This window comes from Gopherus flavomarginatus, chromosome 3 (assembly GCF_025201925.1).
Source record: "Gopherus flavomarginatus isolate rGopFla2 chromosome 3, rGopFla2.mat.asm, whole genome shotgun sequence".
NCBI classification, from domain to species: domain Eukaryota; kingdom Metazoa; phylum Chordata; order Testudines; family Testudinidae; genus Gopherus; species Gopherus flavomarginatus.
The window spans coordinates 258,580,713-258,606,583 of record NC_066619.1 but is presented as its reverse complement, the minus strand read 5'-3'; the positions used below and the strand labels follow the sequence as shown (position 1 = coordinate 258,606,583).

Sequence of the window (25,871 nt, the reverse complement as noted above, 5' to 3'; positions counted from 1 at the left end):
ACCAAGCCCTGCCGCCGGGGCTGAGCCTCGCTTGGCGGCCCCGTGGGCAGGGGGCTCATACGGTACATCAGACCGGGCCCTGTGCCGCCCGGAGCTTTCCAATAAGGCCCGCCCCGTTCCCGGCGCTCTGTAGAGCTCTACTCTCCGCGGGCGGGCGGGGCGGCGGCGCTGGCCAATGGGGCGGCGCGGCGGCCAGGCGGGGGAGCTGAGGTCAGTTCCGCCGCACACTCGCTGGCTGCTGCACTCGGCGCAGGGCGTAGAGCCGAGTGGGCGCGCAGGCTCACCCACGGAGGGTAAGTACCTGGCAGCGGGGCGCTGCCGCTCCCCCGCAGGGCGTAGGCGGGGATGGGGGGGTGCTGCTGGCGCTTCGCGGCAGGGAGGAGGTTGCTGGCTGAGCTGTGGGTGTTCGGGATCCCCAGCCCCCCCTCCGTGTAACCTGAGGCGGGGGCTGTCCTAGCCCCCCTTCTCTCCCCGGGGGAGGCAGCCTCGACTAGGCCCCAAGCGGACACCCTCCCCATCCCGCTGTGGGAGGAGTCTCCAGCAGCGGGACCTGGCGCTGCAGCCCCTAGTCCTGAGCTCCTCTAATTCCGTGGGTCTCTTCTCCTCTCGTCACCGGGCGGTGGAAAGGGGTCCCCCAGCTGCGGTCCAGGCGGGGGTTGCACTCTTCGGCTGGGGGAGCGGTAGGACCTGCTCCTGCCGCACTCTGTGCTGCCCTCCCTGGGCCGGTTGGAGCATTGCCGGGATTAGTGGAAAAAACCTCCTTCCTCCAACCCCCCTTTTATTTTGTAGTTACAGACTATGAGAAATGTCTCTTTTCCCCAAGGAAGGGATCAGGGACCCTGCTTTGAGCCTTGCAAAGTGCAGGGAGGAAGCAGGTTGTCTGCTCTAGTCGAGTCCCAGTAACACTGTTACTTGGATGCATTTCCTTGGGCACATTGGTGCAACTTCTGGCTGTTCAACAAATTTTGTGTGTGGCCATGGGGTTAGCCTTTTGTAGAGCCTTTCAGACATCCATCGACACCTACTCTGTTGCCCCAAGATTACAACTGGGTCTTTTGTCTTGGTGCTGAATAGGAACTTTGGTTAGTGGTTCTGCTACTGAGGAAAGTTTAGTACATGGCCTTAATATACAAATTAACAGTGAAATACTGTAGGGCAAGAGCTGTAATAGATGATCTAAACGAAATCTTTTCTATCTGTAATTTGTTTCAAAAGAAACTCCCCTAAGACCATAGTAGAATGAATATATTTCCTCAAAGGATTTAAACACAAATAATGATTTGTAATTAATATCCTGTAGGGAATAATCCTGCATTATCTCAGATTTGGCTAAATGCCTTGCAGTATATTTTCAATAGCAAATTTCCATGCTGTTACTAAGAAGACCATCAGTGGGACTACTCATGGTTGTAAAATGTTTCCAGGATCCAGGTCTAAGAGATACATAGTTTTTAAATAGGATACCCTTCATCATTTGGTTCTATGTTTTCTTCAGTGCTGTTCCTCGTTACTGTATTCTTATTTGCCCTGTAAGTATAGAATAGTATAATACTAAACCCTGGTTAACCAAGCTTAGAATATTGAGGGATTTTTTTAATGGGCATAAATGTGTGCAACAAAAAACTCTGATACTTAATTTAAAGGCTGGCAATTATACATCTAATCACAAACAAGTGAAGGTATCTCTTGAGTACCTTTTACAAAGGTTACTATAGATGCAGTAAATATTTAGCATCTCAGGGTGTATGTCAGGTTACTGCAACAGGACTACTCTAGTTTTCTGCTTGAGGTTGATAGCAGCATTTTGTATATAAGTAAATTGAGGGCCCTGATCCTTCACTGAACGATGTAGGTAGACCTCTGTAGTTCTCAGTACAGGAGTGAGGCCCTAGAATACTGTGCAGTGCAGTGCATTTACAATACATTCTTCTTGTTTTCCTGAGACAAAATATATTTAAGCTATGCTTTAAAATATATATTTAAGCTATGGTTTAAAAATACCCACAGTTTGTTTTTAAATTAATGTTTTGTATAATTCACTTTATAGGAGGTCCCAATAAATTGTTCTGCATATAATTCAAATGCATATAATTCAAATGGAGATTTTTTTTACATGAGCACAGGATGTGAAATAATATAAAATAATTTTATATTTTATAATAAAGGCAAGCTTTAAAAACTGGTGCATGGTTTTTGCTTTTTTTAAAAAATCTGGTGTATTGATATTTTTATTTATTTTTAAAGAGAGAAGAACTTTGAACTCCACATAATACATTAAGTGTTCTGCTACATGGCTAGAAGTTCATTTGGAAACAGGATATCTTCTACACCATTATTTTTGCCAAAGAAAGTTCCATTGGCAGATTTGGTGGCTCACTTGCTTTTTAGCACAATATTGTTTCTTTTAAATTTATTAATACTTTTCTACATGTTTCGAAGATATCAGAACTGAAAACAGTATTCCAGCAGATTTATATTACAACATTATAACATTTTCAGTATTCTCTTCTCTTCCATTCTTTATATATTTAAATCTTTTGTTTGGTATATTGGCTGCTGCTGGACGAGCAGAGGTCCAAAATGATACCTTTGGATTGTATAGTCATCTGTACTTTTCTGTGCACATTTGAGTTGTGCTGCACTTTGAAAAACTGTTTCGTTTAGTTAACCATCTGCATTGTATCTCTATAAATACTTTGAAGAGTATAAAGGTAAGCTACAAAGTGTCCAGTTTTTCTACATACTTTGTCATGCTGGTGTGTAGGAAACCCACAGTATGTTGCCTCCTGAGGCTGTGTGGATTTGCACAATTCATGGTAACTGTGTTCTGAAATATTCTCACATCTTAGTCAAACATCTATATTTCTCTTGTTTTCATTCATTCTATCCCACACAATGACAAAATGGAACCCTTCACGCCAAAACCTTCCAGATTGGACATTCAGCGCTCAAGAACAACCAGTGGTGGGTCTTGGCAAAGCAAATAGGGCATGTCATTAAGACGTCAGATTGCTGTTTAATCTTTTTTTCTCCCAGAACACTATTTGAATGTTTCTGTTTATATTCATTCTCTTGATTCTAATACAAATCTAATCTGAACATGAGATTTGCCACATGCTTAAATATAGGATTTCTTCTAAATGTAAGGCCTGTTCAGTTCAGAGAACTCAGTACGGACAGTCAGCTATCTAAAATATCCCAGTTTAGTGTTTACCGTATCAAACTTTCTACTTTTAAACTGAATAGCCCAGTTGTATGTCTATTAAATCAAAACTTTCTTAAAATAGTTTTGTTTCAAGCATACTTCAAAATCTCTCTTGTGTTCGGCTAAGGCCTGCCTCTTTGATATACTTCTGTTCATTTGTCCATATTTTGTGAAATTTGTCTTGCTGTTTTTGTAATAGCATAAGAAAACACTTGAGATTTTAATTCTTTTGTGTGTGTGTGAGATCAAGTAATTGGCAGCTGAAGCCAGAAGGTTTTGTTTCCCTATTTGGTTGGGTGCAATTATATTGTCTATGGATGATTGCACATAGTTTTTTTAAAAAACGCTTAGGATTGTCAATGAGAACATAAATGTTCTCCATCTTTGCTTTTGATATACAGTTTCATTAAGATTTCAATGCTGCAGACAACATCAAAACAATTGTGTGGATGCAACACTTAAGTTTTGAAGAAAATGTATTTTAAATTTAACAGCATTATAAACATCAAGTAAAGCCCTGTATCATCATCTTCACCTGAAACACAGCAGTAGGTCTGCCATATTTATGCCCAAAGGAAATAAAGACTTGGATGGAAAGTGGCTTGCTCCTGTTCAACCTTGATGAGACAGAGGTGATACTGATATGAAAAGAGACAAACCTGGATGGGACAAATAGGAATTTTCATCTAGTTCTCTAATAAGGGCATATACCCTCCAATTGTCAATATGGTCAAAGCATTGGAGTTATAAAACATACTCATAGATGTCCAGATGGCTCAACAGCAGCCAACATTTGGCTGCACAGGAGTCTGTCACTGCTTCCAGATGTGGATTTAGCTACAGTTATTACCACATAAAACTAGATTACTACAATTTGGCTTCATCCATAACGCTGTCACAAACTACAGTTTTATTCAGCACATAGCAGAATAGGTGGTAAGTGGAGTGAACCAATAAAAGTACATAACACAGTTCCATCAATTACATTTGATTTTCATAAAAATTGAGGTGGTACTTCAAAGCCCTGGATGGACTTAAAACCAAGATATCTCTGAGAATCAATCCCTTTCCATGGCAGCATTTCCTAAGAACACTAACTGATGGAATACAGATTCAAGATCAAATGAGCTCACAGCAGTGCATTGTCTGGAAGTCATTCCCACCATAGTTCAGGCTGACACGTAGACTTATAGTGTAAAAGTGTCCTCTTTCACATGGGCATTGCCTTTGTATGATATTACTAACTAATCCCAACATCATGCTCTTGGGGCAATTGCCCAAAACGTAGCTATCTATAAGAAAGCAAAGGGAGGGGAGAGGATGACTCCTGATGAATATGTTGCTATGCAACGTCATCTAGAAATGTCTCAGTGCTCATTATGCAATCGCATCTACATGTATAGAAATGCTTGTACAGGGAAAATGCAAATACATTTTACATGTTGATGCTTGGGTAGACGCTACACAGAAGGAGAGTCTATATAATTAATCTTTATTTAGCTTTGTGCATGCTTTGAGCAAAAAACTTTTTTGTTTTATTTTTTTAACATATATCAACATTCTCACAATCTAGACAACAGCTGAGGATCAGATTTTATTTACATGAAGTTTGAAAACCACAGGAAAAAACGCCATTGCTCTTTGTTCAAAGAATTTTGGAACTATCAGGTTGTGAAATACATTTTGTATAGGCTAAGAGTGCATGGTTTGCTGCTGTAGCTCCCAGTAGAGTCCTGCAGTTTTGTGGATATTGATTTATATCTGTGAATATGTCTTTGTATTCGTGCAGGTCTCTACCTATGCAGTAACTAGCACAATGGAAATTTGGTTCTGACTTGGATCTTTGTGCAGCACTGCAGTGCAAATAAATAAAAAAAAATTATATATCAACTAAATTGGTTAGTCCTTATCAGTGGTAGGATTCGCAAACTAAGCTATATGCTTTTTTATGATTATCCAAATTAATTTTGATCAAAAACATTGGCACCGACTAAGAGAACCTTATTTGAAATATTCAACCTCACTGGAGCATTTCCAAATTGTCTAAGCCAAGGGGATTTTTAAGCTAACTCGTGGTAATTAGGAATGTGATCTTGATGGATAACAAATACTCATTCAACTCTATCTCAGTAGTCTTTGTAAGGGCAGGAAATTTTAGATCTGCCTCTTCTTAGTTCTCAGCAGAAACAAGACATGGAAGTTGTATTCTAGTGTCCATATGATAATTTGGCTTTTGCTCTCAAATGATAGAGAGGTTTCTCTCTGCTTCAGTAACCTTATGTCAAATTTCATTAGTTTTAAAGAATTTTAAAAAATACATAGGAGAAAATACCATAGAACACTGTATTGTGTGAATTTTATATAATGCAGATTACAGCTGCAGGATGTAAGCACTTGTGAAAGAATACATTGAGTACTCTTTAATGGTTGTATGTACAATATGCCTAATAAAGCAGAGAAACATAGATTTGCAAACTATATTTCAACAGTCAGCTATTTTTATTATACTGCAAGTATTTACTTACCAAGTAACAACAATTTTTCAGTGTTTTTTCAATAACTGACCCAGTCTTTCACTTTTATTTTTTTAGTGCTGCAAATTGAGAGAATCCTGTAGAGAACTGAAAATAGAGTTTTATGGTTTCAGAACTTGAAGCAACACTTATTCATAAAGATAAAATGCATACTCTCCAGAGCAGTTGCCCGAATGATAGCTGAGCAACACATTTGAGAGACTGTCACTATGAAAATTGTTTGTGTCTATTGCTATTGTATTTGACTAAACCAGCAAAGAGCCACTTGTTTTGAAATGCAGCTAAAGAAAATGAGAGAAATTTTACCAAAACTGTATACAAGCCAAGTTAATGACATAAATAATTCTTTGACTACATCTCCAAAGCAAGCCAATGAGGATGAAGCAAATCAACCAAAAGGGACTGAAGGCCAGAATTGTGACTATCAAGTGGCTGAAGCTGAGGATAAGCTGTCATTGGTCCTTTGTATAAAGTGCAGAAGTATGCAAAAACTTCCAGTGCATGAATTACAAAAGCATAACAAACCCAGGCAGACTGAAGACAAAAACTTTGTTTGCAGCAGTTGTAGTCTGAATACGCCACCGACTTTCCATTTTGTAGCTGACAGTGCCACTGCCATAGATTTAGAAAATCAAGAAAAACCATCCCTAAGTAAAACTCAAAAAACATTTAAAGTAAAAAACTTTCAACCAGACAAATATTACTGCGATAAATGTCGATTTTCAACAAAGGATCCTTTGCAGTATAAAAAGCATGCAGTTCAACATGAGGAGATTAAGTTTGTTTGCTCCCACTGTAACTATGTATCCTACACCAAAGGAGAATTCCAGCGGCATTTGGTGAAACACACTGGAACTTTTCCATATCAGTGTGAATACTGTGAATATGGTGCTGTTAGACATGATTATATAGTTAAGCATACCAGAAGAGTACATGAAACAGTTACTGAGAAGGGGCCAGTGAATATGGCTGCAAAGCAAGAGCAAAAGAGATCTTGCTTATCAAAGAGAAGCACTTTTTCTGACAAGCAGAAGTGTGATCTAAAAGTTCCTCTTCAGAATGAGCCTTCAGATTTATCGTCAAGTACAGCTTTCAGCAAAATCCAAGATGAAATGAGCAAAAGAGTTTGTTTGTCTGGCGATGTAGAATGTAGCCTAGGTACAGCATCAGTCCGAGATAAAACTGTATTGGAACCAGCTGAATTAAACATATATGAGAACCAAAATGTGGAAGTTGAAGTTTATTCTCCAAAAAAAGAACCCGTACAGCCTGGAATGCCATTAACAGTGATTGCACCTTCAGAACTTGTAGTTCCTTCTAACTGCTTAGCTCAGTTATTAGACATAAAAATAGTGAATGGAACACAACAATTGGTTCTTAAACTTATTCCCCTGAAAGAAACAAGTAATAAGCCTATAAACTGCGAAGAAGAGAAACCCAGGAATCAAGGTGCAGAACAAACAGAGAAAGGAAAAAGACTAACTTCTGTTGCTCAAAATGAATTAACCACTGAAGCAACTGTAAATGTATCTAGTATTAGTAACATGTTTGCTTTAGATAATAAATACAACAGGAACTCTGAATGTCTTAATTCCTCCAATTCTCATACTTCAGACTGTAACTCAAATGTACCTAAGCAGGATAAATCAAAAATAAGTTGCCCTAAATCCTCAAATAAGGAAAAATATGCAAAAAATGATTTATACTGTTCTAAAGAGACTCTGGACATGCCCACATGTGCATATGCTGCTTCTGCTGAAGGTGATGGATCCCAGACTGTTTTGTTGCAGGCGGCTCAGAGGAGCAACAGTTCTTCTTCATCTCCTGCCCTTGGAGAAAAGGACATATTGCCTTTAAATGGTGATGACAAAGAATGCAGGAGCCACATCATTAGCTCTCTGAAAACACATTTATTTGATACCTGTTTAGTTAAAGAATCTTTTAAAACTTCTCAAGGAGGAGGAGAGTTCTCTTTAAATAAAAGTGCATCTTTAGAGGAATCAAGTGTTGGCTTAAGTAAATTAAACAGAGAGAACTCTGATTGTCAAAATAATCCTTTAGAAGCTTTAGAATTGCAGAATGTAGAAAATAAGGACAGCCCTCCTGAGGGTCCTGTCATTTCATCTGTATTTTCCCTTAGCTCTGGGGCTGAAAACATCCCAGAGGGAATCAAGTGGGATAATACTGCATGCAGTAAAAAGTCAACAACAATGCTGTGTAGAAAGATTGCTCAGTTGATGTCTGCTGCCGAGTGTAATGTGAAATCTACATTGGCTGCTTCACCTATGCCTGTTAGATGTTGTGCTTCTAATAAGATGCCTTTGCCTCAGGAAACTTTAGCAAACTCTGAAAAAAATGTCCCTGTTACTGAATTGGAACAATTTGCATCTTCTCTTCAAACACCGCAGAATGGTGGGATTGGTAATGAACTGTGTAATAAACAACCACCACAATCACGGTCAGCTACAACAAAAACTAAAAGTAGAATGACTAAAAACACTCACGTTGCTACTCCAGTGTTCATTCCAAAAGGGACAGTGCTGAGGGTCCTGAATGTTGCTAGGAGTGAAAACACAAAAGAAGTAGGAGATAAGAACGAAATTACATCTGTTACGATGTGTTGCAATGAAATGTTTCTACCACGACCAGTTCCTTTCAGCATTTCTGAGAAACTAAACAGTAACTTTCCTTTGCCCAATGAGAGTGAACTTAATGAGCAGTCCAGAAATCAAAATATGTCACTTAGGCACAGACCAAAAAGAGAGTCTAATGCAAAAAGTAATAGCAAACAAAATTGTGTACTACTGCATCAAAAAAGTGATGAGCTAAGTAAGCAGAGCAAACTTACTTCAAAGGATCAACTTGTATCTAAAAATAAGGTAAAACAAGCAAATTCCAGGGATTATTTGTCTAAGAAGAAAACAAGAAGCCACTCAGAAACCAGTGGCATTTCTGAGGCGATGCTTCTTTTGACAGCAAGACGTCTTAGGCTTGTACCTCTTAGAGAACATCAGTTGATAAAATGCCCTCGTCGTAACCAGCCTGTAGTTGTGTTAAATCATCCTGATGTTGATTCAGCAGAGGTAATTAATATAATGAAAATTGTCAACAAGTATAAAGGCAATATTGTGAAAGTCGTTTTATCAGAAAGAACAAGTAGTTGTCTTGGTGTGAAACAGTATAATAAACGGCTTACATTTCAGAACTTGGAAACAAGAAGCGAAATGAAAAAGCAAAACTTTTTAAAAATGAAGCTAAAAAAGACCCATAGAAACAACTACCGGGTTGTGGAAACGTCACCAGCTAAAACACTGCAGTGTATGTTTAAGTGTTGGTTTTGTGGAAGGATATATGTAGACCAGGAAGAGTGGATAAGTCATGGACAGAGACATTTGATAGAAGCAACCAAAGGCTGGGATGTTCTTTCTCTTCCTCTAGAAAGCCACAAGTGAGAATCTGTCAGTTTACTGCTCTTATTTTAATACGAGTGCCATTAATTTGTTTGGAAAGGGAGACAGAAGTAAATATTTTACTGGAGGATTTTTATATTTAGCAGGTGGGAGAGTAGTAATAGGGATTACAAACTGTATGAGAAGCCAGTCTTGAGCACTAAACGCTACATAGCACTCCGATGCCTGAAATAAGTGTTACGGCTGTTCCTTGCTTTTTTGAAGGAGACCTGGAAATTATATGCTCTGAAAACATTCTAGTTGAATTCTCTTCAATAGGACACTATATGCAGTAATGTTATGTTGCAGGGTCAACACAGATTTAAAATATCCAACTATATGACTAGCTTAGTGGTTCAGCTATCAGGCATAAGTCTAATGAAGAGCATCTTTGACTCCGCTATGAATAAAAAGATGTTCATCATAATTTAGTAGCAAATTAAAAAAAAAATGCCATAGAGGAAGAAACTGGTGCTGAATCTGATCAAACTCCAATTTTATGGAACAGAAGTAACTCCACTGACTTTAGTGGAGCTAAACCAGTGTAAATGAGGAATTGGTGAGATCAGAATCAGACCCATTATGTGGAATGGCAATGAAAGCTTGATTCTGTGTTGTGCAGCCAGGGGCCAAGCTGTGTATTGTGCCACACAGGTGTGAAGGGAGAAGAGGACACAGGTGACTACTTACTGTGCAAGCAAGCAGGAGCTCAACTTAGAGTGCTTGAAATGAGGCCTGGCTTCTTTACTGGCTGGCATGATGTGATTCTGATGGATTGTGCTTTAATGAGTTAGGACCTGACCACACCAACCTATGCTGTAGGGCGTAATGATCAGTGCTATGTGTAATCCCATTAGAAACGTACATGTTCAGGATAGAGCCTTTAACCAGGACCCCAGCCAGCCTAGCAACTAGGGCATAGATGAGAAGAACTAGTTGGAGAAGCAGACTGCTGCTTTGAAAAAAGAGAATTTATGTTGCAGAACTCTACATTGCCAGTACCTATCCACATTTTCAGTAGAATCTTTGTTTTGACATCCTAAATGTGAAGAATTTGAATGTTAGAATCTACACCTGTAAGCCTCAATTCAGCAAGCTACTTACCAATAATAAGAAGCACATGCCTAGGCATACTCCCATTGATTGCTGTGTGACTACTCAGTGAAGTCAGTAGGATGATTCATGTGCTAAGTGCCTTGCTGAATGAAGGTGAGTTTTTAGTCGGGAAAGAGGATGGATGATAGTGAAGTTTAATAGTTGGCCACTGACGTATAGAATTTCCTTGGTTATCTTGTCACAAATTGTAAACCATTTTATTTTTTAAAATGTCATGTACAGCAAGTAATGACTTGAGCACATATTTGCAGTCACATTTCTACAGGTAAAAAAATAATGAATTTGATGCTGGAGATGCATTATACATTTGAACGTTGTATAAATGCTTGTAGTTCCTAATTGTTAACAGTGGAAAAACACATTTTGTTAAAAAAACAAACAGACAAAAAATACAACACCCCTCCCACCCTCCACCCCAAACAACCTACTAGTCTGGGAATATTTTTGTTTTTTTATACTCTAGAAAATTAAACATGCTTTTGATAAGATATGTTCTATATCTGTATTGAAATGTAAATACTTTGAAACTATAAAGCACATGTTGAGACTTAGGTCTAATTTACAAAAACACTTATGTGAAACTTTGTCAGAGCATTTTGCAATACAGTATTAAAATCTTCAGATATTTGGTGCTCTCAGAAGGGAGATCTTGTATTACTTTGCAACTTTTTGTATTGTAGTGAGAGGCTAAACTGTTCAATAGAATACATTTTTGTATTCTCTGTTTTTTTCCAGTAATTAAATGACAGTTCTTATTTTGAAATGGGAATTTATATTTTTTTAGATAGGTACAGTAGAGATTTTCACTGTGTTCTTTGAAGCCAAACATAATATTGTTTTTAAATTGTGAAAATAGTTTCCATTTCTAAATTCTGTCATATCAGAGTATAATAAATATTGAAACTGGTAACACATGAAAAACCACTTCTGGCCAAATTCTTCCTCACTTACACTCATCAGCCCAGGCAGATGTTTGAACCGACTTAAGTTTCTGTAGAAGCTATTGAGGAAATACTTTTGAATCCTCTATTTGTTTAAGAGATGTCATTGGCAAAATATGAATATCTTTAATCAACTTTGTATTCTTAAAAATGGTGCTGCGTGCAGGATTATAAACAGATTGTAGATGGGCTTAGAAGTGTTTTCCTTTGCCTATTTTAGTAAACAAAGAAGAGTCTTTTTGTATCTGAATTGTTAATCTACATGCAACTGTTCTCCCTGTATTCAGTTTACAAAATATAAGTGTATTTATATTAACATGAACATTTTTAGTAAATTGAATTGTATGGTGACTATAAAAATTAGACAGCAGATCTCATGCCTCTTTCTCTTGCCAAGGATATCCAAACTCAGCCCAGATGAGTGTGTCTCTGATTTTTGTTTTTTGATGTAGTATTGTCTTTGGTTAGTTTTCCTTCTGGAATTTTAATACTTTTGTGACTTAAGAAGTGTGTGACCTGGATTCTCTCCTGTGCTGAGCTTCCTTTGACAGAGTATGCTCCAAGAGAGAGGCTGTCTGGGAGTTGGGTATGGCTTTCTGTTTCTCAGGGCAGATTTGCACCTTGATGAGCCCAGTAGAAATTAGAATAGGGATTGGAATACCCTATTAGGGCTCTATAACCATTTTTTTTCCTGCATCCTGCCAGACAAGATACTCTTTCTTGTTCCTGATTTGTTAAACTGATTCTGACTGATTCTGTTTTCTATTATATTTTAATCATCTAACCAATCTCGTGGGAAGCACGCTTGAGAGACCCACTGAAGGTTTGAGGAACAGAAGCAAGGTTTGCCCTACACGTTCAAGCTGAATTTAAACTACAGAAACTGTGCAAATCTCAAATGATGTAAATATATACTATATATTACATAAGAAATTCTTTTTGTACAAACTTTTTAGTGTGTGTATTTTTAAAGTGGCCAGAATTATGCTCTAGTGCCTCTGACTATGATTTCCTCTCAAGTTTGCATAGGGTATGAATTCAACGGGACTAAATGCGTGAGTAATCTTACCTCCATAAGGGTTTGAAGAATTGGGAATGAAACACAAGCCTCTGTTGCTTGAGCTGAAGAATAGTTACTGTTAGTCATCCCTAGTAGTAAGATTTATCTCATGGAGGCCAGCCCTAAAGTCTGATCCAGAATCATAGAATCATAGATTATTAGGGTTGGAATGGACCTCAGGAGGTCATCTAGTCCAACCCCCTGCTCAAAGCAGGACCAGTCCCCAAATCCCTAAATGACTCCCTCAAGGATTGATCCAGTGGTGGTTGAAGTCTGTTGAAAGACTGTAATTGGTTTCATGAATATTGGATTGGTCCCCTACTGAGCAGGTGATTGGATTGTTTGTTTAAAACCAGCCTATAGTCTGCCCCAACAGAGAAATGGTTAAACAATAAGCACCAAGTTAGATGCAACTTTTCTGAGTTTAAATGCGGGAATATTTTGTAATGCAATTCTAATATATTACATTGTTTTGTTTCATGGATTTATTTTGTATTCCTAGTAATGGAGAGGTTTTGTTAATATAAGCAATCAAACAGTTTATCAGTTATCAGCAAGACAGGCAAAATATTGCTTAGAAGTTAGCTGCTTTTCATACCTTTTATTTGCAGTTGTACTATGACATTTATTTGTACGTGCAGCAACACCCTCTATTTGAAGTTTCACTTTTGTATATTTCATAATTTTAATCATGCACAGCAGAGTACAATTTGATCTAGTCTCACATATGAGAAATCACATTTCATGGAAGTTTCTCATGAATAAAATGAAGAGTTCTCATTCTTGTTGAACTCAAGTCTAATCTCCTAATTTCTACACAGATATTAAATATTAAAGTGTTCTTATTTCTACATTTATACAAACAGTTGAAATCACTTAGGGTAAGAGGCATCTTCTGTTCAACTTAAAAGGGTGTGTTAGGTAACATTGTTCTCTCTGGATTCCAGACTTATCCTTTCCATCAATAAGTGTAATGGGAACATATGTGTAGAAGTCAATGATTTCTTGCACAGAACCAAACTTCTGAAAAACAATAAACAATTGAACAGAGAAATGCTGAAAATCCTTATCTTCTGATATGAAACAGGTAAGAAGAACCAAAGCAATACCACATATAAGAAATAACACTCCTCCCCACGCACTGCCACCCCATTTGATCCCCTTTGTGCCTCCAGTAGTCTTCCTTGCTTAATATCACATTGGGACACGGTAGCTTTCTTTTTTAGGGGCAGAAGGTTTTACACCCTGGGAATTTAACCTAAAATCCAGCAAACAGCAATATGTGTGTGTTTTTAAAGTGTGGCATTGCCCATAAGGGATTAAACTACTGATTTTATTTATTTATATACACTGGACCCTTGCTGGAATGCGGGATTTGCAGTCCATGCACGGTACCGCATTAATGCGGGGACCACATTAAAATGAATTGCAATTAAAATAATTAAATTTGGGATCCATGGCTGCAACTATATTATATGCAAATTCGTGCTATATAGACGAGTGTTCTAGTGAGGGTCTGGTGTATATAAAAACCCACTCACCGTTCCTAATCTGTTACTTACTGAAGTATCCAAAAAAAACAAAAAAAGAAAACAAACTGACATTCAGTGCAGAATACGTTAACTGTTGTATAATATGCTTCCTTGTCCTTCCTGAAATTGATGTCTTTTAGTGAATATATTGAGCTCATGGGTTTTGATAGCACTTACCTCCCAGCTGTTATGAGGAAAGTAAGATAAAAACATCCTACTTTTTTTTAAACTAAGCAGTTGGGGATATCTTTTGAGGAGCTGAGCATCTCTCACCCTCATTAACTTTAATGAGATTTGAAAGTGCTTAGTAGTAACTCCCAGAAGATGCTTGGCTCATTGTACGATCGGGCCCTCAGATGAGCTCAATTTAATATACAAAATATATATGTAAATGTGTAAAGCTGTGGCTTAATTGCCAGCAAAAGGCACCAACAAAGTTATGATTTTAAAATTGTTTTTTCTCTTTTGCTTGTATTCATTGCATTATGGCTTTGTACCAATTTAACTGCATGAGGTTTTAGACAAATGGTGTTGGTCATTGTGCTGCTAATAGAGCGGTAACAGTTTTCTAGGATAAATCCAAACTCTAGTCAATACATTTTTTTTTCATAAAGAGATGTAAGGCCTAACGCTGTCCTTGGATAGATGCTTAAGTGGAATCGATTCCTTCTCGGAAAACTTCCCAAGGAAAAGTATGAAAAATAACATATATGAGTATACATTAGTTAACAATCTGAATATGAAAGATCAAAACCAGTATTTGGGATGGAAAAAAATTGCTAGATTAAATTAATTGAGTTTAAAAAAATAGGTAAAATAAATTAATCCAAAAGTGAAAGCATGATGCAGAAAATTTCCATCAGAAGAGCGTTATCCTTTAAAGAAGTGAAGATGCGAAATTGGAGAGAGGATGGCAAAGTACAGATTTTGTCTGCATCTATTTTTTTTCTGTCTCCCACATGCAAGTATGGAATTCACTTAACAATATACTAATCTGTACTAAATACCTTTGAAAAGCATTTAAGCAGACAGGGAAATTGCAGATTGCAATTTTACTCTAATTGTTGAAGCCTTATAAATGTTTTAACCTCTTTGAGACAAACTAAGAAGAGAATAAACAAGAAAGAGCGGCTTTGGACTCCTGCTTACTCCATCTGAAATGCAGAGGCAACTCTGATGAACGGTACATGCTGTACCTGCACCCCTACCCCAGTTCAGTGCATCAGTTCCCTCCCCACTTCCCAAAGGCAGGTGCTGGTGTGATAGAAAGAAATGCTTCTCTTGGGAGTGTCTCGTCTCTGGGGCTTCCCAGTGCTGCACAGAAACTCTGGTCAATAGGAGACTTTAATCAATCTCCATTGTTGGTTTCTGGGAAAGTTTTTTTTTTTTTTTTTTTTTGAGTTAAAAAAAACAACCATAGAAAGCCAACATTAAAATGGAGGATTTAAGCCATTTCTAATAGTTATAGATGTATTTTGTTAAAACCAGCCAGTCTTGTACACTATGGTGATAAGAACTGAGAGACTAATAAAATACTTATTTTTGAAAATGGAACAGCATTGTAATATGAGTACTTTTGGTGCAGATCCACAGTCTAGGGTGGGCATGTGCCCTCTGTGCACAGATTAGAACCTACTTTTAAGTTCTGACTTTTGGGTCTGTTCATCACCTGAGATGACAAGGTTGGTATGTCTACCTTCCCATGTCTATCAAATCATTGTAAGATTTTTTTTTTCCTCAAAGTTGTTTGCATTTGTAAGATCATATATAGGTCTGTCTTTTCCAATGTGCTAAAATGTCTGAAATTTTGGTAGCACTCTGTACCATTGTGTAATAGTGCTCTGTACTGCCAGTTTTACTCCATTTTTTATGAGAATTCTATCTCCTGTTTTGGAGCCTTTTTATTTTGTCTGAATCCATTAACAAGAAGTCTCAAGTGTGCATCTTGCGAAAGGCAAGATGTCATTCACCAGCCTCCACTTCAGCTGGGTGGTTGTGCTTGGAAGAGGGTCATCCAAAAATGTGATGCTCAGTTTACTGATTTCACTAAAACATTCATATGGAGTGAATATGAGTGTTCATTTGTTTTTTTTTGACAGAAGAGGCTTTGAAAACTTAGGCAAGGTCTGGCCACAGTGCCAAGTGAAGGCCAGGCCCTTCTCCCTTATGAGAGCTGACACAAATCACAGGCCATATGCAAGGAGTCCTTGGTTCCAAGAGGTTCCAGGAAGCCTCAACAGTTGAAGAATCATACAAGCTTGAATATCTCTTTCAGGGAGAGGGAAGAAGCATCACCACTGTTCCCCTGGACCACACTGTGGTCCCAGGAAAACAGCTAGAAACTCAGATCTGAAAGAGTCAGCACTTTTTTAGAGTGCCTCACAACCAAGACAAGGGGGCTCCAGCAACACCTTGGTGATGAACCTTTTGAATCCGAGGGATGGAACATCTATATTCTTGGTGTGAACAGTTCCTTTAAGAGCTGAGTGCTGGCTGGAATCTACACTGTGATTATTAAGGTATTCTAACCTCTACTTCTAAGTCTAACTCATTGTGTCTGAGCTGGGATCCCTTTCTCATTGCTAACCCTGCATCCACTGAAGGGAATCTGACATTGGAACTCAGGCCTCAAAAGTGCTGTCAGATGCATAAAGTAAAAACTGAAAAAATAGCAAAAATTATTTTTAAAAAATTGCATATGTCATTTGGAACCACATGGATGAAACTATATAGGCCAGAACTGTTCTTACTTGGGCAAAATTCCTGATGGTTTAAAATGGGAATTTGAGCATTTAAAATTAGGCCCTAAATTATTTCTGTGACTTATTTGTCAGCATTTCAAGCAGTTACTATTTGAAATGAAACTTTTAATGAAAAACCTGACAAGTTAGTTATCTTTATGCTACGTATTTTATAAGAACGGCCATACTGGGTCAGACCAAAGGTCCATCTAGCCCAGTATCCTGTCTTCTGACAGTGGCCACTGCCAGGTGCCCGGGAGAGAATAAACAGAACAGGTAATCAAGTGATCCTGTGATGTTGCACTCTGTATGATTTTATGAAAATATGCTAATGTAACGAATATGCTTCATGCAAAAGGTCTCTTATAAGGTATCATTACAAAGCTTATAATCTGAGTGTGATCATCCTATTTGTATAAAGGTACCACTCTTGTATCTGAAACTAGAAATATGAAATATAACTCTGAGGACCTGTTGTAGTTCTGCAAAGTGGGGGCCATTAATGGTGGTTTGGAATCTTGATGGCTCCCATTAACCAGGACAATTGACTGTAGATGGGTGTGTTTTACTTGTAAGTCTGCCTGTATACCTGTGTGCTGGCAAGTGGGTAATGAAGTCTTACAGTGACGTGATCATCTCACCTGAACTGGAATCCATCTTTAATCTGGTGCTTTTCCATTGGGGGGACCCAGAGGGACAAAGGATTCCCGCCTTATGCAAAAGATATGTAAGAGGGTAGAACAGAGAAAAGAGAGAGCCGTCATGAAGAATCCCCTAGCTACCACCTGAGCTGGAACAAGGGCTGTACCACGGGAGAGGATTGTGCCCAGACTAGGAAGGCGTCCAGTCTGTGAAAGAGACTTATTGAAACATCTTTCCGGGTGAGGTATTATCTGTACTCAGTTGTATTCGTGTATTAGGCTTTGATTTGCGTGTGTTATTTTATTTTGCTTGGTGATTCTCTTTGTTCTGTCTGTTACTACTTGAAACCACGTAAATCCTACTTTCTGTATTTAAAATAAAATCACTTTTTTACTTATTAATTAACCCAGAGTATGTATTAATACTTGGGGGAGAGGCCAGACAGCTGTGCATATCTCTCTATCAGTGTTATAGAGGGCGAACAATTTATGTTTACTCTGTATAAGCTTTATACAGGGGTAAAATTGATTTATTTGGGTTTAGACTCCATTGGGAATCGGACATCTGAGTGTTAAAGGCAGGAACACTTCTGTAAGCTGCTTTCAGTTAAGTCTGCAGCTTTGGGGCAAGTAATTCAGACCTTGGGTCTGTGTTGAAGCAGATGGGTGTGTCTGACTCAGCAAGGCAGGATGCTGGGGACTCAAGCTGGCAGGGAAAGCAGGAGCAGAGGTAGTCTTGGCACATCAGTTGGCAGTTCCTAAGGGTGGTTCTGTGATCTAACCCATCACGGATCCATCCCCTGTTGCCCATTCCCAGCTTCTGGCAAACAGAGGTGAGGGACACCATTCCTGCCTATCGTGGCTAATAGCCACTGATGGACCTATCCTCCATGAACTTTAGTTCTTTTTGAACCCTGTTATAGTCTTGGCCTTCACAACATCCTCGGGCAAGGAGTTCCACAGGTTGACACTGCACTGTGTGAAGAAATACTTTCCTATGTTTGCTTTAAACCTGCTGTCTATTAATTTCATTTGGTGACTCCTAGTTCTTCTGTTATAAAAAGGAGCAAATAACACTTCGTTATTTACTTTCTCCAGTCATGATTTTATAGACCTCTATCGTATCCCCCTTAGTCATCTCTTCAAAACTGAGAAGTCCCAGTCTTATTAATCTCTCCTCATATGGAAGCTGTTCCATACCCCTAATCACTTTTGTTGCTATTTTCTGAACCTTTTCCAATTCCAGTATATCTCTTTTTGAGTTGTGGTGACCACATCTGCATGCAGTATTCAAGATGTGGGTGTACCATAGATTTATAGAGGCAATATGATATTTTCTGTCTATTATCTAGCCCTTTCTTAATGACTCCCAACGTTCTGTTTGCTGCACATTGAGTGGATGTTTTCAGAGAACTATCCGCAATGACTCCAAGATCTTTCTTCAGTGGTAACAGCTGACTTAGACTTAGATATTTTATATGTATAGTTGGGATTATGTTTTCCAATGTGCATTACTTTGCATTTATCAACATTGAATTTCATCTGCCATTTTGTTGCCCAGTCACCCAGTTTTGAGATCCTTTTGTAGCTCTTTGCAGTCTGTCTGGGACTTAACTATCTTGAAGTTTTGTATCATCTGCAAATTTTGCCGCCTCATTGTTTACCCCTTTTTCCAGATCATTTGTGAATATGTTGAATAGGACTGGTCCCAGAACAGACCCCTGGGGAACACCACTAATTACCTAATTAATCTCCTATAGTATTTAGAGTTGTTAAGTGCAGCACGTAAACAATAAAGTAGAATATCACTTACATCATCTCCTCTGAGCCCTGTTCCCAATGCATATTGCTTGCTGTCTTCCAGAAAACGTATTTTAATATTGTATACCTTGTTTCCATAATATATGACCAACACATATGGTTCAGAACTTGATTTTGTTGAACAGTCTCTGACCAAGAATGTCTCATCCTGCATGAAAAATTATAACATTAGTTACACCTGTAAATTCCAATACATAAACAGCCCAAGAGTTTTGGGTAAATTCTACAGGATTATTTAATGTGTGAACTATATAATGGAATGTTGTAATCAAAGTAGATTTTGTAACATACTATATTTGTAAACAATGTGTCTTCTGACAAAATAACAAAAGATTTTTAATTAATAACGTTCTTAGATTTAAGTAATGAATTACATCTACGTAATATACTTATTGAATCTCTGTATACAATAATGAGAATTATAGGGCAATGTATATTGCAATATTATAGAATGTTTGTTTTAATGTGGAAGTACCTTTTTCATATTACAAAATGCTGGAAAAATTGATGATAAGAAGACAATATTGTATGCAAAGAAAGAAGAGTAAGATGATGATGCAAGGTAGTGGGAGTGTGATACCACGGGTATTGCATTTAAAAATAAAGTTCTGGTTCATGCACTTCAATTACACCTGGATGTAAAGTAAAGAAATTACATGGACTATCTGAAATGGAACCTATGATATTACCATACATTCTATATGTTTGCGTTGAACCTCTTAATTTATTTTAATTTAATTTTATAGATCTAGAAGGAAGCATGCTTCAAAATTTGATTTTTGTATTGTATTTGCACATTTTAAAGATATGCATTTTAAAGATATCAGACTTAATTTTATTATAGACTTTTATACAGGCCCCAAATCTACATACACATACTTAACGTTGAACTCTTGAGTTGCCCCATTTGTGTCAAAAGTATGTCTTCACTACCATCATTAAAGCCATGCCACAGCAGCACTTTAACGTGGCTGTGTAGTTGTGGCACCAGCGGTGAGAGAGAGCTCTCCCAGTGCTGTGTTTTTAAAAAAAAAACAACAAAAAAACAACCCCAAAACCAAAAGAAAACAAACCAACCCCCCCACCCCACACTACCACTAGGGAAGTACAGCTGCCAGTGCTGGGAGCACTGTCTGCACTGCCACTTTTCAGGGCTGAAACTTGTATCGCTTAGGGGGGTGTTTTTTCAGACCCCTGACGGAGAGAGTTTCAGCACTGTACAGTGGCAATGTAGACAAGGTCTTAGTGTTTGCAGGATTAGGACCTTTAGCAGTTCTAGTGAATTCAGTAGGGTTGCTCACATGCATAAAGTGAGTCATAAGCCTAAGTACTTGCAAAATAATGGCCTCAGATTCTCAGGTCTTCAGGGCAGGGACACTTCCTTCTGTGACTGGAATGTGCCTATCGCATTTTGGATGATACCATCGTATAAATAATAGTAGCAGTAAAGCTTTTCACTCAGTTTTGCATTTAATTAGCCCTATGATCTGAACATGATTGAAACTACTTTTAGCCACTCTAATTTGGGATTACTCAACCTCACAATAGAAGTAGTCTGGAAGGGATAAAGTGTGCGCCCTTTTTGACAACTGCTGTTCCACATATTTTATTTGTTGTACTGAGCATTACAGTCCTGGATGTGGATTATTTGCAGCCTATCTTGTGTGTATATTGTTTTTAACCTTCACAAAGTGTGAGGGCCGCACTGAAAGTACAGTGAGAGACTTGCATGTATATTGCTAAGTAGGTACCTGTAATAAGTGTAGACATCACACAAGTTGTTTCAAGACACTGTTTGTTTGATAAATTAAGCGAATAGCTTAGTATCAGGCAAACTACATAACAATTAGATGTACTAGGTATCCTGAACTTCATTTTCCTATTCAAGAAAAGTTACTAGTCTCTATGGGGCTGATCCTGCACCTATTGAAGTCAACAGCCAAACTCTCCATGTCCTCAATGGTGCAAGATCAAATGTGTTTTCACTGGCAGTTAACCTGAGAAAGAAAAAACCTCATAGTGATAGGGTTTTTCAAGAGAGCTGTTTTATTATTGAAGGGGAAATACATTGAAATGGATTTTGAAAGTATCTTTACATTAATGGAAATTTTCCTTCGTGCTTACCATGAGAACATTAAAAGAGAAAACAGGATCCTCTTTTTGTGGTGGAGTCATAATGTCTTAAGGTATGTCTATACTACCCATGATACAATACTGGCACTTTTCAGCACTAAAACGTTTGTCAATCGAGGGTGTGTTTTTTCACACCCCTGAACGACAAAAGTTTTAGCACTGAAAGTGGCAGTGTAGACACAGCCTTAGGATGAACATTGGGTGGGATTTTCACAGGTGGTTAAAGGAGTTAAGTGCCCAACTTCTACTGACTTTCCAATGATAGAAAGGAGAGTGTGCCCATCCCTCTCACAACAGCAGGAGCAAGTACTCAAGGCTGAATGATGTCCTTTTTATATTGAAGTCTGAAACACAATACACCAATGCAGCCACTCCTTGCTGAAGTTATCCCTCCCTAATACAGAGACGTTTTGGCTGTGATCCAATTTTCAGTATTGGAAAGCCATCTTCTGGTGAGATCTCCCACAGTCAGGTTGTGACAAATAGCATTCTTTTGTTAGCTGCTTTTCCTTTATACCACTCGCCTGTACGAAAAAACAAAAGATCTTCTTTTGCTTTCCAAATCATCCATTGTGAGGATGGCTGGTACAGTTCAGTGCTGTCAAATATGCCAATGCAAGGGGCCTTCAGCTCTTGTATGCTGCTTCATGCTAATTGAGAGTTCTTTGGGGAAAAGGTGAGCCCTCTGGGAAACAGAATGTCTCCCACTTACCTTGGGTTAAAAATATTATGCATAAAATGGCCTGAAATAATATTGCAGATTCCTTTAGTCACCTATTTAACAAGAAACCTGTATGCAATATTTAAATGATAAATGAGGCTGGTTTCAGGACAGTGTTCCCTCTAATTTTTCCCATGTGTGCAGAATGAATTTTGTTATGTTCACCAATACGAAGGTGATTTGTCACACATCACTGTCATATTGATGCACATAACAAAATTCATATGGTGGGGAGGGGGCTCAGGAGTGGGGCAGAGGGGTGGGCTGCAGGGGTGTGAGGGGTCTGACTGAGGGTGTGGGCTCTAAAGTTGGGGTGGGGAAGAGGGGCTCAGGGCTGAGGCAGAGGGTTGGGGTGTGGGCTCTGGAGTGGGGCCAGGCCAGAGATGAGGGGTTTGGGGTACAGGAGGCTATAGTAGGGAGAGAGGACTTCCCTGAACTCTCACTCCCGGCAGCAGCAGAAGCAGCATCTGGGCTGAGCTGGGCTGGGCTGTGGGGAGAGGTGCCTCTCCTCACCACAGCAGCTCCAGGGCTGGGGCCGTGAGACTGGTGCCCTGGCTGTGGCAGGTCCCAGCTGGGGCTGGGTTTGGGCTGCCCCTGCCCAAGCTGTAACAGGTCTAGGGGTGGGTTGGGGCCTGGGAGAGGTGCGCCCTTTCCACGGCAGATCCAGGCTGTGTGGGTTGCCTGAGTGCCTGCAGGATAACTTACTTATTTAACAAGCAATAGCACAGTACTGATCCTGCTGTAATCGAGCCTTATTGGAGAAAGAAGGTGGGTGAGAGAACTTATACTAGACCAACTTCTGTTGGTGAGAGACAAACTTCAGAGCTTACACAGAGCTCTTCAGGTTTGGGAAACTTTGAGTCACAACTAAATAAAAGGGGAACAGATTGTTAAGCATAAGTAGTTAAGACATAATCCAATGGACTGTGCTGGTTGTGTTTGGACTTTTCTCTGAGACCTTTTCCATTCTGTCCCCAATAAATGAGCTTGAATCTGGGCTTGTCACTGATGTGTTTTTAAAATTGACATACAGCAAAATTACCCTAAGGTGATCAAGCTCAAATGCACTGGAGTGGGTATAGGGATTTACCACAACTCCGAAAGCACATATGTTAATTTTATATATAGATGAATGTGTGCATATTACATAAATTCTAAACCGTCCAAAAGTTACAAAATATGCTAGTAAACAAAGCTGCAGCTGCAAACTTATCACACACTGCTGGAGAATCTGTGATAGTCAACAGGAAATATGGCAATGAATAGTGTCTTGCAAGACCCTGGCAACTTTAAATTTCCTGCTGCTGGAGATTAACCCTGTAACTCCTTTCAGGAGTGTGTTTGTGGGACACTAGATGAAAGATTTTTTTTTTTTTTGGCAAAAATAGTCATTTTTTAAGAGTATTGCTGTATTTATTCCAAGAAAGACTGTCTTAATTATAGTACATCCATGTGCAGAGATGTGTGTCATGTAGTATTAGTGCCTTTGTCTTTTAGTTTTGCAGCAATGATTTCAATTCCTCCTTTTGGTTCCAGGTGATGATTAATTTAGTGTGTTTATTTTTTCACAGTCTGTCATGTTTTGGCTTGGTTAAAGAGAGGTTCTAGCAGTAGGAATAATGTAAGAGAGGATGGAGCTACATTTACTATTTGAGGAACCTTGCATAATGTTGACCTTACCTTGCATGTTCTAAGACTCTACAGGAGTAGGAGGAGAACAACCAAGCTAATGACAGGGAAGTCAATCCCAATAGCAAAGAGTTTCACTAAAGAAATCATTACTGTTCACTCTTGGGATTAGGTCCTGTATAACAGGATGGTCTATCTTTTTATGGGTCAGGGAGGCTGGGGAGCAGACAGCACTGTTCTAGCAATGAGCCTGGAAGGCAGGTACAGGGAATCATCCAACTCAGGTGGGCAGCATCAAGGGACTGGGTCTGATGACTTCCAGTTAAGGAATATAAATGAGGGCCTGAGCTCCATGTGGGAGCATGGGACCAAAGCGTTCTGAGAGAAGACTCCTGGAATTGCAGCTGGGGACAGCAAGGTGGACCTACATGGACTGAGTGGACATTCTGATCAAAAAGTTGCTGAAGACCAGTAGGCTTTGGAGCTGGTTTGAGACTGGTTTTGTTACTTTATGTTGTCATTCCATGTTTCCTTTTGTCGAACAATGAACAGAGCTCTGAGACGAGGACTGTGAACAGATCTGAGCACTGCTGATTGTCTTTTCTATGCTGGTGATTGAGTCCATCAGCTTCCGTCCCCTTTCTTAGCTTCTCCCCCCTCCCTTTCCACATTTCCACTTCTAATTCTTGGTCCTTAGTCTGTCAAAACATGTCAGAAGTGCCTCCTCTGAGAAGCAACCAATAGTCAGGAGCCTCATGTGTGATACAAATTAACTGTGGCCATCCCTCAAAATTGGGGCCCTACCTGACCAGGGCCCATAAGTAGAGCCCTGTGAATCTGTGGATATCCATGGATGCATGTTTGGAGACCGTGGATGGATTCAAATCCAAATTTTGTATGTATACAGGGCTCTACCCATAAAGCTTGCCCCAATAGCAGCACATTTCTAGTACTGTTACATTTAAAGGAAAATGTTGGTTTGTCTAGAAATAATGTTGCTAAAATGAGCATATTTAATCCAGGGGAAAATATGGCAGTGTAGTATGGTATTATTCTTTCCTTAGTCCTGATCCAGCAAAGCATTTAAGCTCATTAATATACTACAAAACTGCAAGATGTGTGTGTATTTTTATGAGTATCCCTACATTAAAAATCCCATAAAAATAGGCCCAATGCAGCCCTGAGGAACAGTGTAACTCCCTTTAATATTCCCTGGGATGTAAAAAAAACAAAGAATTTGACCATATATGTTTGTTTGACTGATTTGTGTGTAAATTACAGGTTCTGAAAAAATATAATTAACAGCTGTACAATGAAATTCAGAAGTGATTTAAAAAAAAAATGTTTCCAACCCTGTTCATATACACTGTACCAAACTAGAATGCTACATAGGAAAACCTTGTTTTTCTCCAAGAGTTAAACCCATTGCTTTGAAGATTAGTGATACTCACAATGTTCTCCTGTAACAAAGCCTCTTCTGCTTTCTGACGATCAAATTCTCCGGTATACCAGTCATATTTATTTAAATCCTAAAATTTGATTTGTTATACATACATATATAAAAATGAAGTACAGTTTGCAGAGGCAAGAGCCAGTGAAAATATACTGAATAGATACAGTTTGCATTTGAAAGAGAATTGTATTCATCAATTACCTAGTAGTATAATTACATTAAGGGAAACCTTTTTTAAAAAAATTCTGTGCTTAAAATTAGGCATGATAAATCTGTAATTGGCCTGATTTTCAGAGGTACTAATTGTGACACTTGTACCAAAGACCCCGTCTCAGTTAAACACTGACAGATACATAGCTGGAATCAGTCTGGCTCACCTGCATGTTAATATTGTTAAAATGGGTAGTAGAATTATAAGACTGTGTTTAGACAATTGAATGCTTGTGAGTTGCTGTGTGAATTAATCTCACTTATAACATCTGTATCCCATACTACAACGGAATATTTGAGTGGTTGTATTGTGAACTTCTGTGACTGTATAAATCACCAGGCAGGAGAAAGACATAGTGTGAAGAGCTGATCTTCAACAAAAGGTGTTATATCCTGCCCAACAGGAAAGATCCATTGACACTTGACGGACTATTGTGAACTGTTAACAAGAACAAAGGACTTTGTTGCTATGCCACCCTGCCCCATGAAGATGAATCATGCAAATGGTTTCCTCCCATCAGCTGAGGGCAGGGGTGGCATGAGTGTGTGCTTGGGGTGGCAAGCCCCGGGGGGCACTCTGCCAGCGCTGTGAGGGTGGCAGGCAGGCTGCCTTTAGCGGCTTGCCTGCGGAGGATCTGCTGGTCCCACAGGACTAGTGGATCCTCCGCAGGCAAGCCGCCGAAGG

At 39.0% G+C, this 25,871-nt stretch overlaps 1 protein-coding gene across 1 annotated transcript; it reads left to right on the top strand.

The window, feature by feature from the left end:
• The first annotated feature begins 229 nt into the window (after positions 1–229).
• Positions 230–17,617, top strand: ZNF518B (zinc finger protein 518B). Its single transcript, XM_050947434.1, has 2 exons — positions 230–293; positions 5,797–17,617. Exon 2 carries the CDS (start codon positions 6,015–6,017, stop codon positions 9,189–9,191), a length of 3,177 nt encoding a protein of 1,058 aa, XP_050803391.1. The 5' UTR covers positions 230–293; positions 5,797–6,014; the 3' UTR covers positions 9,192–17,617.
• The last annotated feature ends 8,254 nt before the right edge of the window (positions 17,618–25,871 follow it).